General features: G+C 31.5%; 2 protein-coding genes across 2 annotated transcripts; both read right to left on the minus strand.

The window, feature by feature from the left end:
- Window positions 1–8,553: 8,553 nt before the first annotated feature.
- LOC120075199 (small ribosomal subunit protein eS26x-like) lies at window positions 8,554–10,391 on the minus strand. The gene is made up of 5 exons (XM_039028402.2): window positions 10,192–10,391; window positions 10,030–10,122; window positions 9,720–9,804; window positions 9,496–9,629; window positions 8,554–8,849 (listed from the first exon to the last, which is right to left on the minus strand). The coding sequence occupies exons 1-5, from the start codon at window positions 10,192–10,194 to the stop codon at window positions 8,775–8,777; spliced, it is 390 nt and encodes a 129-aa protein (XP_038884330.1). The 5' UTR covers window positions 10,195–10,391; the 3' UTR covers window positions 8,554–8,774.
- A 2,131-nt stretch (window positions 10,392–12,522) lies between these two features.
- LOC120075896 (reticulon-like protein B16) lies at window positions 12,523–14,928 on the minus strand. The gene is made up of 5 exons (XM_039029635.2): window positions 14,533–14,928; window positions 13,890–14,070; window positions 13,595–13,736; window positions 13,213–13,282; window positions 12,523–12,853 (listed from the first exon to the last, which is right to left on the minus strand). Exons 1-5 carry the CDS (start codon window positions 14,645–14,647, stop codon window positions 12,687–12,689), a joined length of 675 nt encoding a protein of 224 aa, XP_038885563.1. The 5' UTR covers window positions 14,648–14,928; the 3' UTR covers window positions 12,523–12,686.
- Between the last annotated feature and the right edge of the window lie 1,777 nt (window positions 14,929–16,705).

Raw genomic sequence — 16,705 nt, forward strand, 5'->3', positions numbered from 1 at the left:
CCATTGATCCCTCTAGCAATAAGTCATAGTCCAAATATGACCAAACACCTTTGTGGCCAAGAGAGGGTGTGGCGCTACATTATTCAAGCCCCGGAATTAGCCCTCGAGGGAGCAATTTATCTAATTACTCCGACATTAGGGAAGGAGTGAATTCTGTCTTGTGTAGTTGTATTCCCAGCTTCCCAATCAGACGAATCCTCAAAATGGTAGGCATACTGAGTCAAAGAACTAGCCACTCTTACCCATGCAAATCAAAAGACCGCCTTCATAGACATGAGTTCACAACTCACTCAGGATTTAGGTCATGTCACCTATGGTCATCCTGGTGAAAGGTAAGTCTCTACTATTAATGGCGATATATAATGAGACTATTCATATCATGGTCCAGTCTTATACAAAACCCTTTTGTATAGAACGTCCCCTCTCACATGTCTCTATATGAATGATCAGGATCGGATCATTTGTAGAACTTTACAACAATTGTGACATCTACAAAGCGGACTGTATTCGTAGTGTCACAAGGATAAAGTACCTAGGCTTATCCATCTACTACAGACCATTTAGGTCATCATTTAAACATGATCCACCTGTATATCTCTACATACATGTTTAAATTACATATAATGACCTAGGATCTTTGTTTATTGGATTGAGTGTATGCTCATAAAATAACAATTACAGAGTTTACAAACTACAAGATTACAAGATAGATTTAGAACACTAATCCCAACAAACCAGTAGATGGAAAAACAAGCAAAATATTTCCGCCCACAATCTTTTCTCACAAACTGAAACAGATTCAAGAAAATATCTATCCTTATAAGAATGATAAATACTTGCCACAAGGAACTAAGGAATGAGATTATCATATCGATAAGACGCATATTTCAATATGTAATTTCGAGACAATTTATTAAGATAAACAAATGTGAATTATTAGATTTATAGCCAGATTTCCATTTTCGAGTATGATCATTGAGAAGAGAAATTAAGATTCAAAAAAATTTGAAACAATCAATTGAAATTGTAGATGATGATCATTGAAAATCAATTTTCACATAAAACCAAGTTCTTACGAAATTGATGAAATCGGTTTTGGAAACAAGAAAATTGAACTAAGAAGAATCTTCAAGGAAACAATCGAACAAAATCTTCAAAATACCGTCTCAATTCATCCTATTGCACTAAAACAGATAAATTGAACATAAAATAAAAAAAAAAAAGAAGTGATTTTGAGAAGAAGAATAGTCGAACTTCAAAGAATCTTCATGCGTGGATGAACTTGAAGGGAAAAAAATTGAAAAAAAAAAATCCCTTTGCTCTTAGATAGAAAGGTCTAACGTGGTCCAAGGATACACGATGGTTAAATGTTCGAGTCGAGTCTATCATCGCCAGAGGAGGCTCATTGGTGAGAAGAAATGGAAGAAGGAGCAAAAGAAGAAAAAGATAGAGATGGGGGTTGGGGTTGGGGATTGCGACTGAAGGGAGAAGGAGGGGAGACATAGGTTTCATGCCTGAAAGAAAGTAATAAATAGTTGAGAATAATTTAGTCATTACATAAAAACCAAAAATTGGATTTTAGTAAAATGACATATATGCAAAATGAAGAAAGTAGGTGGCATGCCCTTGATATACTATTCTTAATTTGACATACAATGAATTTTTCTTGTTAGTTTAAGATTTAAATCGACACAACTTCCAAAGTTTAGAGATATAAATTAATATTTGGCTAAAGATATATATAAAAATTAGGATATTTGTAATAGATAGTAAAACAAGGAGAAAAATCTAAAATATTTGCAAATGTGGAAGAGTTGATTAGTCAACCTTTGAATTTTTTCTTGTTGGCACATTTTCTTCTTTCTTCTTTCTTCTTTCTTTATTTTCTTTTTTACTTTCTTTTCTTCAGCTTTTGCTTCTTTTTTTTTTTTTTTTTTATTTTCTTTCCTTTCTCCAATTTTTGCTTCTTCCTTTCTTTTTTTCTTTTTTTCTTTTCTTTTCTTTCTCCGATTTTTTATTCTTCCTTTCTTTTTTTATTCTCTTTCTCCAATTTTTGTTTCCAGTTTTTGCTTCTTCTTCTTTTTTTTTTTCTTTCTTTTCTCCGGTTGTTGCATCTTCCCTTTCTCTTTTTATTATTTTTTTTTTAATTTTCTTTCCTTCCTCTTCCCTTCTTTCTTTTCTTTCATTCTCCAGTTTTTGCTTCTTCCCTTTTGTTTTTTTTGTTTCATTTCTCCAATTTAAGCCAAAATACCAACCAAGATTCTTGCCCGACTTTCTTTCGACTTAAGTGTTCCGACTGTGCAAGATGTCTCCGATGCGGTATTGCTTTCGATTTTATGATGAATAAGCCAATAATGGGATTTTTTTTTATTAATTTTCTTTCTTTTCTCCAGCTTTTGTTTCTTTTTTTTTTTTTTTTTTCTTTACTTTATTCAATTTTTGCTTCTTCCCCTTTTTCATAAGAATTATGAGGTTGAGTTTCGCATCTAAGATTTGAAAGTACCAAATTCATAAGTGACTTAGCACCAACAAGTCAATCATCAAGTTTGGTTTTTGGAAACATTTCTTAAAAGTTTGAAATAAGAAACGAGAATAGTTATTAAATAAGTTTATTTCACAAAAAATGAGAAATGTCAACGATATCAAACAGGCCAATAGTGTTTTTTTTCCCTTTTTATAGGACTAAGAGTATGATGTCTATCAGAAATAAACTTGAAAAATTGGCATAGATGACCTAAAATGAAGGGGACAAATTGAAATATTTGTGTATTTGTGTACCGAAATATTTTTATATTGATAATATCAATTATTAGTGATATTAGTGATAGAACTTAGATAGATATCAATCCTATTCATATATTTAGTGATATCGAATTTAGGTAGATATCAATCGTAGAAGTCTATTAGTGATAAAAGTCTATTATTGATAATCATGATAAAAGTTTCTCAATAATAGCTACTGATAGCTTTGAGTGTTAATCGTTCAAAATTGATAGTCACTAATGGAAGTCTATCTATGATAGCCACTAATGTTTTTCTATCATTGATAGCTTAATCATTGATGATTTTTTTCACAGTTAATAGCAGCTTATAGAAGTCTATCATTGATAGCCAACTTCGTGAATTTAATTAATAAAGTCGAATCTGGAATTGAAGTGTAAGTGGAATGCCTAGAAGTTATCACTAATAGCATGTTATCAGTGATAAAAACTATCAACGATGACATGTTATTTAATGGTAAAAAGGAATGATAGAAGTTATCTTTGATAACATGCTATCAATGATAGAAGTTATCACCGATAACTACGATATAAATGATATCAGTGATATTGATGATAGAACTTAGGTGATATCAATATATCGATGATATGAATGATATAAAAGTCAATCATTGATAATCATTGCTAAAAACTATCTGTGATAGCCACTAATTGCAACTATCAATGATAGACATAACTATCAGTGATAGATGTATATTAGTGATATGACTTAGTATCCATCTTTTGAAACCAATACTTTTGATGTTATTTGACGTACAAGAATTTATATATATCTATTATGTGATATTGGTGATATGACTTGTGTAAATATCAAATATAGTCACTTATAGACCTTTTATTGATAGACTTCTATCACTTATAGCTTTAAATATTAATCCCTTATAGCTTTAAATGTTAATCTTTGAAAGATGATAGTTTCCTTTTAAAAGTTGATAAACTACTTATAAAAGTCTATCATTGATATCCATTGATAGTTTTAGGTGTTAATATTTCAAATTTGATTCCAATTTATCAAAGTGTATCCAAGCCATTAAAAACTTATAACAAATTAAAAGGTGTTATTTCAAGTGCTACTATTTTATGGTTGTATTAATATTTCTCAAATTGAAAACTATCATTGATAGCAGCTAATAGCTTTTAGTTGCTATCATTGATAGTTTTTGAATTGAGAAAATCAGAAGAAGAATTGCGAAATGGTGAGCTGCGTGTGGGCTTTTTAGTCATTTATCTATATAACTATCTAATAGCTGCTATCAATGATACCTGACGCTAATTTTATGTCATATCCCTAATATGTTTATCCTTATTCTACATCTTTGATTATTTTAGGTCTGATTGTTATTTGTATAACCAACTATAAAATTTATTTGTCTATGTCTATGCCAATATTTAGATTGTTCTATTTGTGTTTGATATTACGCTTACGAAATCTTACACATAATGTGAATTTAGTTTAAAATATATATAATAAAAAAGAATAGTTATCCTTTAAAAGGTGATTAAATTACAATTTAGATCCCTATAATTTGTTTAGTTATACTTCTACAAGTTAAAATTTAGAAACCATTTATGAAGATTTTATTAAATCATAGACACTAAATTCTAATTCTGTTCCAATCATAGAACCAAATCGATAATTACCCAAACATGCTTTTAAAAGAATGCAACTGTACCTAATCCCCATGTAGCCTTTTTTATATGTAATAAAAAAATTTAAAATAATCATAAGAATTATGACCACACACCTATTCACGTGTCGACAAAATATCCAATATTCCCAAACTAACCTCAAAGCTTAATCTTACGTTAGATTACAATTAGGTTGTATTTTTTTTAATTAAAATATTAGTGCATCTAAATTCATGTTTATATATATGTTTTCAAATTTACGTTGAAATCTCAAAGTTTGTTATCCTTCTGTCATTTTAAATTTTAAGATCTCATCTTAGTTCTTTTTAATGGGAACAATCAATATTATTTCCATGAGAGAGCATGCGGAATCGTTGAATTCCTTCACACGAAAATTCATATTGTTAAGGTTGTTCAAATGACCTGACAACTCGAACAACTCACAACCCAAATTGTTAGGATTGAGTTGGATTAGTTTCAATTTTGGGTTGGATTGGGTTGAATTTTTTATTATTTTTTTTTTTTTTGTTGGGTTGGGTACGGTTTGTACTTTTAAAAATTCGAGTTGACCTAGCACACCCTGAGTTTCTAATATATATATAATAATAATAATAATAATAATAATAATAATAATAATTTATAAATTATTATAATTCATATATATTTTTATGATATTTATATGAAGTTTGTAATAGATATCTTGGATTTTGATATTTAACATTTGAGTTTTATGAAATTTTAATTATTAGTATATGTTGTACACACATTTAAGTATTTTAAGTTAATAAAAAATGTAATAAAAAAGAAAAAAAAATAATCCAACAAGTCAACCCAACCCAACCTTATCCAACTCATGTACACTTCTATTGCCCGTTCACGTAGATGGTCGTCACTGCATCAATTACCTCTCACTATTTGAAAGTAATTTTAGTCAAGTTGATTGGAGTCAAAATCTTCGATCGATTTTGTGCAAAACCTTCTCATTTAGGATTTTTATCAAAAAGCTAGTGGGCTTTTCTTGGAATTACTCAGCCCCTACTAATATTACACATTCAAATTTCTTTTAGGTGCCCCAATAGGGTATGAATTTACCGTTTGAAAACTTATGGTCAACCATTGGATAAATATCAAAATTTATTCTTGCTCACATGACCAAAGTATACTCATATTGAGAATGTGAGTTATAGGGAGATTATAGAAAATTCGTTTGGTTTAATAATGAGTGCTAGTTCTAATTTCTCAAATTGAAAATATTGGTTCAGTTCGAGTCATGACAATCATCTTAGCATACGTGGTAGAGTTGAAAAGTTGAAGATTGGAAGTACAATTGTTTGACAACACTATTAAACATCTTCAAATATAAGAATATTTTTTTTTTCATAATTTTCAATAATTATTTCTAAGAATGTGAGGAGTTTTTTGATGTTTCTAAAATATAGTATTCCTTCCCATCAAAAGACTTTGTTATATAAATTATTTGTATGGTGATTGATTTTATATTATTGTATTGGTAGATTCAACTTACAGAATTTTAATTGTTACAAAGTATTTGGGTATGACTAAGATGTATTTGTGGTGGAAATTCAATCCATAGTTATTTTGAATCGGATGTATTTATTTAAGACAATGTCTAAATTTTGATAATTTTGTTAGAAACCTAATTTTGCATCAACAATTATTGTTTAATTATGTTGTTATAGATTTTGTTTAGGCAATGCTTTCCTATTTCTTAAAGATTTTATTTGATGGTTATGATGGGTCATTGAAAGCGGTTGCTTGTCCCCATACCCTCTACTTTCTTTGGAGACTATTATAGGCACCAAATTTATCAAATCGACCGAATCTTCCAAGTATTTTTTTCGAACTTATTGTTTTTTTTAGTTTGTTAAATTGGTATATCATGGTCAATTTATATTTTTTTACTGGATTTTTTGTTGGAGCAGTTAAGATTATTGGAACTTGTTTTTAATTTATTGGAATTTGTTTAGAACTCACCGTAACCGTAGGGATTGGACAATAAAAGTATATTTGATTTTAGAAAGCAATAGATTTCGTTATTTGGCCATTTTTTCAAATTGAAGTCGTTTTGGCCATTTTCCAATAACACTATCCTATTTTAATCATTTATCCAATCCACTCTATTATTTTGGGCTACCCGATAGATAGGTACAACCAAGCTACATCAAGTTTTTTTTCACTTTCATAATCAATTAATTTATTGTTCGGCATTCAATAATGGCCCCTTTTTTGGGCTGGTCCATATTTGACAAAAAGGAATGAGATCTCTACCCAAAAATTTTAAAATAGGCCCATATTACGTTAATGTCTTCAACTTTTCATTTTTTCACTAATATATATATCTTCTCTCTCCTCCATGCACATTCTCTCTCCATCATGCACATTCATTCTTTCCTTCATACTTCAAGGCCCTTACTTCTCCCTCCCTCTCTTTTATCCTTCTCCCTCCCTCTCTTTTGACAGCAAGAACGGCGATGCAAATTCGGAACAGACGAACGATCATGGTGGACTCAAGCAAATGAACTACTGACGATAGACTCGGAGCAGCAGACCGATTCAACTTTATTTCTACCTATTTTTTATATATACTACGATATATATGTACTTTTTTTAGCTTTTATAAAAATTTTGATATACGCTGTGATATAAATATTCTTTTATTTGATATAAACGAGTTTTTTTTAAAAAAAAAACTCCACATTTTATGATATATACAAAATTTGATTGTTGTGATTTCTACCTACCTAAATGATATATATGATACATATTTTACGGTGTTGATGAAATTTATGAATTTGTATACTGGTATATTTAAAATATTAGTTTGAGTTAATATTTAATTTATAAACTGTAGTATATTTCATATATTGGTTTGAATATTTTTATACATCTAAAATAACCATTAATTCATTAAAAAAAATCAATAAGTTGATACGTGAAGAAAATAAAATTTTATTAAATGTATTTTCTTAAATTGAAAAATGAAAAAAATTACGGTAAATACATTTTCTCTTTCCAATTGATAAATGAGAAAAATTATATTAAATACATTACTCTCTATAGTAAATGTACTCTCTCTTCATCATTAAATTTGTCTCGAAAATAGAAAAATATATATAAATCGAATATAAATAAATGAAAAAGAATATAATTATCTAAAATTAACCCTAAATTCATCTCTCTTTTTTTCCTTTTTTTTTTTCTTTTTTTTATGAAATAGGCCTCCTATGAAGAATTCTCTTTTTTTTTCTTTTTTTTTTTTTTTTGTAAAGATCTAACTCGTACCATGGAGGGACAAACCCTCCTTTTTCTTCTACTTTCTAAGTTCCGATAACTGATCTATTTTTTAAAAATGATTCTACACAGCCTTGCGTATGACAGTTCTCACAGCCTGATTTCAGTAAAAAAGAAAATACAAAAGATTAGTTTACTATGAATTATGAGTTGGGACAGCGAGCCCGGAAGGGAGGAAATAAGCTGGTTTTAACTGGACCCAACCGATCGAAACTGAGCCTTGACAATTTGATTCAAAAAACCAAACCCAAACTCAAACGTGCCTGTTCAATTTGGTCATTAATTTTACACAAAACCAGACCAAACCAAACCATACACATCTTCTTTGTTACAAGAGATCATGAATGTTAAGAAAGAGAATAAAAAAGAGCTACACTACATCATCAACACTCCAATAATCAAAATTAACTAGGGATAATATTTTTTCAACTAAGATTAATTTAAACTATATATAATATTGCAAGTCATTGGATGGTAATAGCATAAAAGAATATTGATTCCGGTCTTGCATGTTTATCAACCAACCTATTATCTTATCGCCAATCACTTCATAAAATTGTTCTTACCTAAGCCACTGCCAATCACATCCAGACTTTCTCAAATACAACCAAAACTAAGTTACTAATCGCAAGAACTTCACGAGGATGCAAACTACATTTACTTATAATAGGGCAATCATTTAAAGGAGGCAGCAACAGGACTTGTCAACGGCTTTAAATTGTGTGAAGGCGGGGAGCTCTCACAAAGATACAACCAACAGAATGCTATTTCTCAACCACTGAATAAATAAAAATTCTTGAAATGATCGGAATAGGAAACAAAACATAAAAGATTTACGAGAAACAATAGATAGATCATAGAGTCGTGACAGAAAACAAAAAAGATGTCCAAGTAGTAGACCCTGTTAAATACAAAATTGATCAGATTTCAGAAGTAAACATAATTCGATACTCAAAACAAAGCCCTCAAAATATATTGAAAAATCCTAATTAAATTGAAGTCCACGAAATTTGAGAAACCATGAGAAAATTAAATAGCACATAAAAGGTTCCTTCAAGCACGGGGAGGAGCTCCACCAGCTCCAACACGAGGGGCCTGTCCTGGTTGTCCAGGCTTTGGCGCATCATCCTGAGAAAACATGAACAGAATTCAAACCAATTAAATAAGCACCAACATAGAAACGGATTTGTACTTGTAAAAAACAATAGAAACGGATTCAGAATAGAGTGAGCGCAGCTTCACACAACCATAAATTATCCTTGTAAATAAACTATCTAAACAGCAAAACTTGTTTACTCAAGCTCCATTAAATACCAAGTAAACAGAATTAGCAACCTTCAAATTTGAAATTGTGAGACTTATGAACAAGCAAGGGCAAAGAATAACACAACAGTCATTACATATGAATCTTCAAGGCTATTTCATCATGATGGACAATAACAAAAATGGATAATGGAAAACAGCAAGCTTGGTAAAAAGAAGTTATAGAATCAGCACAAAACATGTATCAATAGGCTCATGAACCGACCATACAACACTGGGTAACGACAGTAGTTACATAACTCAAAGACCCAATTCTTAGCAGCCATATCGCAAAATAAAATAAAATAAATAATGAGAAGCTAATCATCCATTGGAAAATGCTGGAAAAGGTAAATATAATAGAAAAGAAAAAGCTAACCATACACGGGCTCGTATAATTAGTCATATCAACCATGGAAAACTAATCAAACGAAAGAGCAAGAAAGAAAATCAAGTTGAATCGAAGATATACCCTGCGTCTAATGAAGCGCTGTGGAGGCTCACGGTTCCTCCTGTCAGTGCGTGATCGAACCCTCACAACGTGAGAGTGGATGGCACAAGAAACACAGTATTGCATCTTGGCATATAGCTTGGGAAGAGTGTATTCTGTATAAAAAAAACAAACGTCGAAATTATCACTCAGAAATTGCAAAATTGGAAGATAAAGGAAAAAAACGTTCAAGAACAAGATCATACGATCATAGACACAGGCTTCCTGAACATCCCTAACAGCTGCTTGTTCAACAATGTTCCTGACAAGGAACCTCTTGATGGCCTTGTCCTATTCGCGCCAATAAGAAATCACGTAACTAGATATTCTATACGAAACAGTGGGCCAAAATCACACAGATAACTGAAAATACCCAGAATACCAACAGAAATCACAAGGGAAAGTAAAACCCCGGTTGTGAATGTGACGAAATCGATAGTTATTATATTCAGATGGTAATACATCGAGCAACATCGATAGCAAAGAGATGCGTTGAAGGGGAGAAACCCTAGGTACCTTAGGGCAGCATTTGCCGCAGTTGGAACAGCGGATGAATTTGACGTGTCCTCGTCCATGCTTGTTGCGTCCACCGTTCCTGCGCTTAAAAGTCTAAACCAAAAGAGAAATCAGCGATATTAGAGGAGAACGAAACAGAGAGAGGAATGAGGATTGGTTTACCATTGTAGTGTCGTAGATGGACGAGCGAACGAGAGAATCAGAAAACTGCGGCTAGGGTTTATGAATTGGGTGGTGATCCTTTTATATGGAGACGAAGCAGAAGGTGGCTTGGCCCATTGCATTTTTTTTTTTTTCCTTTCTTATTTCTAAATTTAATTTTTGGAGACCATTGGAATTGGTATTTTGGATTGAAGAAAAATAAGATTTTAAGAAATGTTATTTTTATTTAAACTCTTTTTTAAAAAATATATATTTAAAATACATGTTTCAAAATCAGTAAACATTGCATTTTTCTAAAATTAATAAGTTAAACCAAACTGCCATTATATTTTGTTCATTTATGATTTTTATATTTTTAAAATACACATTTTAATTAACATAATTTCTTAGTAGTAAAAAGTACGTATCGAGTTATGTGTTTTTAGAAATAACTATTTTTATCTCTTCATATTTTCTTTTTGTTTCATTATTTATAAAATTTGTAAAAGTGACATTTTTTGTTTGCGAAATTTAGAGTTAGTGTCTATTTGATCATGCCATTTTTAATGAGATACAATTGAATTATAAGTTATTATAATGCTTTTAAATGATTTTTGAACCCCTTTGATGGTTAGTTAACCAATTGAAATGCATACATAACATTGAAAATTATGATTGAATACATTGTTTTAATATGTTGTTTGCCTTTCCCCTTCCTCCCCTTTCTTCTCCCTACTCTATACTTACTATTGGCATTGTTGCTCACCTCACCCTATTGTATCAATGCTGCCATCTCTACGGGACAAGTAAAGAACAAAAGTTCATTTCCTCGAACCATTTGAGATGTGAGAATGAAAAACTGTTCGGAGACCAAATAAGTTCGTTTAATAAACAACAAGGCAAAAACTTTTTCATTTATTTGTGATTTGTGGTGTTAAGATCCATAATGAAGTATAAGGGTGTGTGCAAAATTCGGTCCAAATGGACCAACTGGGCCAGACCGAACCTTTTTTTTTTCCCTTAATTTTCAACGATTTCTCGGCTTATTGCCTGAAAAAAGCAACATATTTGGTTCAGTTCTCGGTTCAATAGCTAAAAAAACCATAAAGAACCTAACTGAATCGAACCAAATTTAATATATATATTTATTAGTTTTCCAATTAAACCAAACAGCCCGTGTTTCCTCTCCATGGTGCAAATAGAAAAAAGCCCATTAGCCCAACCAAAGTAGAATATATATTTCTTTTTTACAATAGGGGATTTCTTAAAAATAGGTTCATATCACTTTAATAGATCTATTGACCTCATTATTTTCCTATTTATAATTTAGCTCTCATCTACGTTATATATATGTATGTATATATTACTATCTCCCATGCATTTTCTCCTTCCATGCATATATTCTCTCTCCATGCTTCAAAACCATTTCTTCCTCTCTTTTTTCATTTTGATGTGTGGGTTGCATCCGATGACGGGACGAGCATGGGATGACAAGAATGACAATGGAGGACTCGGAGTAGACGAACGATAATGGTGGACTTGGAGCAAATGAACAACGACAACGGATTCGAAGCAGACAAAAGGCGACGACGAACCCAATTCAACTGTTCGTTTTATTTTTTACTATTTTTTATATATACTATGATATATATGGCTTCATGTATTATGATATATACAAAATTTGATTGTTTTGATTTTTGACTACCTAAATGGTATATATGACATATATTTTATGGTGTAAATGAAATATATGAAGATTTATATACTGTGATATATTTCATATATTAAAGTATATTTAAAATAACCATGATTCCGTCGAAATATTCTAAGATATATCTAAAATAATCATTAATTTGTCAAAAAAAAAAATGGATACGTGAAAATAGAAAATAAAATTTGAATACATTTTTTTTAAATTGAAAAATGAAAAAAAATCACAATAAATACATTCTCTCTCCAATTGATAAATGAGAAATATTATATTAAATGCATTTCTCTCTATAATAAATGTCTATCTCATCCTCGTTAAACGGCTTCGAAAATAGGAATATATATATATAAATCGAATATAAATAAATGAAAAATGGTATAATTGTCCAAAATTAACCTGTCATCTTTGAAAAAAAAAAAATTCAAATTTTAAAATATTTATGAAATATTGGACTTTTTTTAGGCCTTCTATGCAGAAACCCCAAAAGGAATTCAGTCTCAGGATTAGACCTTGACCATCCAGATTCAAAAGCTTGCCCCATTTACAAGTTTCAAACCAAAATATTCATAAATATAAAGTTAAATAACAATTAAAAGAATGACATTTTCTTCTAGCAATTAAAAACAAAAATATGTGATAGCTGATCCAGAATGGTTGACTTGAAATCATTAAACCTGGGTATGCAATACATGGCCAAGCAATAACCTTCAAGAATCCAGTTAACAGGGCATTCATTTGTGATGAAACTGTATTACAATTTTCCTGTGGTGTAGTACAACTATAGAAAAATTAAAGACAGGATTTTTCACTGATCTTTATCCTTGGATAGACTACCAGGGAGTCTGCTGAAAACACTCTCATCCATCACTCTATAATGCTTTCTAAATTGTTGGCGGATCATTCCGCAGTATCTGTCAACATGTTCATCGTATTTGCTGTACAAGGCGGGGATGGTTATCGAGATGATTGTTCCTGTCATCGAGTTAAATGACAAAAATCGACATCACAGGTTAAGAAGACTCGGTTACAAAGGGGGGCAATAACATTTTTTTTTTTGCTAGATCAGTAAACTGAGTGAAAAGCACGAAAATGATGGTCATGGCAATGCGAAGTACTTGGAAAAGGAAATTTTAGATAGTATTCATTTCTTGTAAGGAGGAAACACAAAAGAAAATGGTGAATGGACGAAACAAACAAAATTCCATGAATGTTTAATAATCGATGAGGATCAAAATAAAGCTAAGTGGTTGATTGCTGTAATTCACCAACAGATGAAACGTATACAAACTAAAGATATGTCACTGTAAGTGTTTTAGGATGTTTGTACATACCAATATATGCAAAGGTGAAGAAAGAAACGTAGCTACCCATGACGGATAAAAGCCACAAACCGATCACCATCTGCAAAAGGTGCTTACAAGGTTACTCATATTATAGCAGCCAAAAACAAAGAAGTAGCAAGCCAACATTATGCTCTTGAAGTGAATATTAAGTTTATGCATTCTTGAAACTGTCCTGTAAACATTCACTGCCACATCCAAATGGTTGATCTATTATTTACAGAGGAAAAGTACTTAAAAGCCTATTAATACTTTTCAGTTTTGCCCATTTAATTCAAGTATCCAATAATATAGGATAATAGGATTTGGGAGTCAGTGTAAATCACATATATGATCATTCAAGCAAGCCTTTAGTGGTGCTTCAAATACTAACCCTGAAAAAGAGTTTGAAATCATTGCCAAGTGTGATTTCATGAGCCATAAGTAAAGTGTTATTGATTTTTGCCCGAAGCGATGCTGCAACGTTATTGACAAACTCCTCCGACAGAGCGAGTTGCGGTAATGTTTGAAGTTGCCTGCATACAGAGAGAAAAATGAAGAAAAGCTAACAGGGAAAACACATAATCTGCTGGAAAGAACAAAACAGTATAAGCAAAAAGTATTTTGCAAAGTTTATGATATGCAAGAACTTCATTATGAATCAAAACATAAGTCAGCTGTAGCCATACTTGTTTCGGAATGCAGCATAGTTTGCTCGAAGAAACAATAGGACAACCAAAATCAGCAAGACATCCGAACATGTTGTCAACAATGGCAATCCAGAGTACTCAATTAGAAGCCAAAATACTGTAGCAACAACAACAATGCCGAACGAAACATGCCGCTGTTTCCACAGAAGAATATCAGCCGCTATGCAAAAGAAGAAACAGTCAAAATTCTTGATTATCAAACCAGAGAGGGAATATCATCATCAGTTTTAAAAACTTTTCCTTCTAAGACACAAAGAAAAAACATGAAAACCACTCAAGAAATTCGTAATAAACTGGAAAATATCAAATGTAGAATCCGATTCCCAAAAAAAAAGGTAACAAAAACTTCAAGTTTCAACGGGTCAAAGCCGTAATTCAAGTGCAAAAGAGGGAAACAGATAAATGATTAGAATATCAACGAATCTGGCAAACCCATTTCAGAAAACACTTAAATTCAAGCTTCATATTGTCCTGTGTTCCATAAACAATCAAAACCCTCAAGAATCATCGGTTGCATCAACAGATTCAACATCAATTCTCGAAAAGGAGACGAAGGAATCTAATTCAGAAACGTGAAATTGATCGAGGGACAACGAAATTATGAGAAGGGAGAATTGAATACCTTTACCGCCGCCCATGGACTGGTGGAGTAAAGTTTGCCGGTCACATGAGGTGCAGGGTGCGTCTTTCCCGTCGCCTTCAACGTTGCCGGCGGTGGTATCGGAAATATCGACCATTGCAGTTCCGAATTGCTCCGGTCAGAGTGAATTCTGGAGAGGAAGGTTTAGAGTCAAAATTGAAGCTAGAAAATTCTTGGGGTTTCTGTATGATCGAGGATTCAGAAGATAAAGCTGGAAACGGATTTCACGCAATTGAAGAATTTTTTAATTTCCAAATTCAAAGCCTTCCCTCGTTCTTGTTCTGCCCTGAGAGGCTGAAAAAGTCGCTTTTTTATTTATTTTATTTTACTTTCTTCTTCTTCATCTTCTTTAGATGGGGGGTTTTTGGGTTTTCTACTATTATTTTAATGGAAACGTTACAGTTGTTTTATGGTTATTTTATTGCTATAGTTTTTTTTCAAGTTAGGTTTTAAATATAAATGTATAATGAACTTTCAATTATACTCCCAATAAAACATCTCACTCCCTCCCCCAAATATATATTTTCTATTACATATTTACATGTTTCTAATTTGAGAACAATTGTAAATTCTTTTAATTTGAAAGTATGCAGACTAGAAATGGGAATATTTAGTCACGTTTGATAACCATTTTGTTTTAAGTTTTTATTTTTTAAAATTAAGTCTATGAATATTTTTTTCATCTCTACTTTTCACCAATCGTTTAAAAAACCAAGCCAAATTTTGAGAATTAAAAAAAAAGTAGCTTTCAAAAAGTTGTTTTTGAAATTTGGTTAACAATTCAATTATTGTACTTTAAAAATATGCAAATCAATGTAAGAAATGTAAATGAAATAGGCTTAAAAATAAAAAACCAAATGGTTACCAAATAGGGCCTTCATTTTTATTTAATATGTTATTGTTCATACTAGATGAAATTGTTTTGGTTATTTTATAGTATAAGTGTTACATTCTTTAATTTTCTTTTTGTTTCTTCACTTCACTCGAATGCATAGACACTTTAATTCATAAGCTTGTGGATATTCTTGATCCATGGACTTCTTGGATCGGCCTCTGACTCAAATGCAATGAAATGTTTAAATGTCAAATTGTCCACTCTCAATCTCCGAGTCCCAAATAAATGGTGACATTCTTTATTTATTGAGTTTTTTTGGAGACCCTGTATGGGTTTGAGCTTGTTGAATTTCTGCCCAACTTTTAGGAGGTTAACATAATACTTTTAAATTGACTTTATTTAAATTTGGCTCAATCTATTTTAGTAAGCACGAGCTAACTTAGCTTTGGGCCCAATCAGCATTTAGCATAATTTGATTAGACTAGCTGACATTACCTAATAGCACAATGTTTAGACAATTGGTGTCATTTGATTTGACAACTTTTATGTCTTTTAATTTAGTTTAACGATACATGTAATTTTGAAATTGATCTCAAATTTATCCATCAAAATTTGAACTACTGACTAGAGATGTCCATGGGGCGGGGCGGGGCCGAGGATGCCATTCCCCATCCCCGTCCCCACTCCCCATTTCATTCCCCATTCCCGTGAAATTCTCCATGGGGATCAGGGCAGGGATTCCCCGCGGGGAATTTTTCCATGTTACTTTTTTTATTTTGTAAAATGCTAATTAATTTAAATTGAGCAAATTTTAATTAAATAATTAGCTCTATCACTAAATTGTTTATTATGATTAGTTTTATATGAAAATTTGAATTTAAAGATAAATTCCTCAATTTTTACCTAAAAAAATAATTAATTTTTTTTAGTAGAAATAAAAAAATATAGATCAAATTATTCACATATATAATCTAAATTTAAACATTCAATTTAAACATATGCATTATGTTTTCCAATAAATAATCAAATTTGAAATTTAAATGTAATATTTATATAATAATAATAATAACATAACATTAGATAACTATACTAAATAAATATGTAAAAGCTAATCGGGGCGGGGACGGGGAATGCATTCCCCCTGCCCGTCCTCATTTAGCTCACGGGGTTTCCCCCCCCCCCCCCCACTCCCTCCCTCCCCCATTCCCCGCCTAATTAGGGAATCCCTGCCTCGTTCGGGACGGGGCCCCGTCCTCGTGAGGAAATTGGACATATCTACTACCGACGTGTCAGTTTGTGATTGACCGAAATTTCTTAGTC

The sequence above is a fragment of the Benincasa hispida genome, chromosome 4 (genome assembly GCF_027475165.1).
Source record: "Benincasa hispida cultivar pf3 chromosome 4, pf3_genome.v1.1, whole genome shotgun sequence".
NCBI lineage: Eukaryota > Viridiplantae > Streptophyta > Magnoliopsida > Cucurbitales > Cucurbitaceae > Benincasa > Benincasa hispida.

Coding starts and splice junctions, on each gene's coding strand:
- LOC120075199 (XM_039028402.2), bottom strand. Junction 9,805..10,029: donor GCGGCAAATGCTGCCCTAAG/GTACCTAGGGTT, acceptor TGGCGCGAATAG/GACAAGGCCATCAAGAGGTT. Junction 8,850..9,495: donor AGCGCTTCATTAGACGCAGG/GTATATCTTCGA, acceptor ATGTTTTCTCAG/GATGATGCGCCAAAGCCTGG.
- LOC120075896 (XM_039029635.2), bottom strand. CDS start 14,647: ATGGTCGATATTTCCGATACCACCGCCGGCAACGTTGAAGGCGACGGG. Junction 14,071..14,532: donor GTCCATGGGCGGCGGTAAAG/GTATTCAATTCT, acceptor TCTTTTGCATAG/CGGCTGATATTCTTCTGTGG. Junction 13,737..13,889: donor TATGCTGCATTCCGAAACAA/GTATGGCTACAG, acceptor CTCTGTATGCAG/GCAACTTCAAACATTACCGC.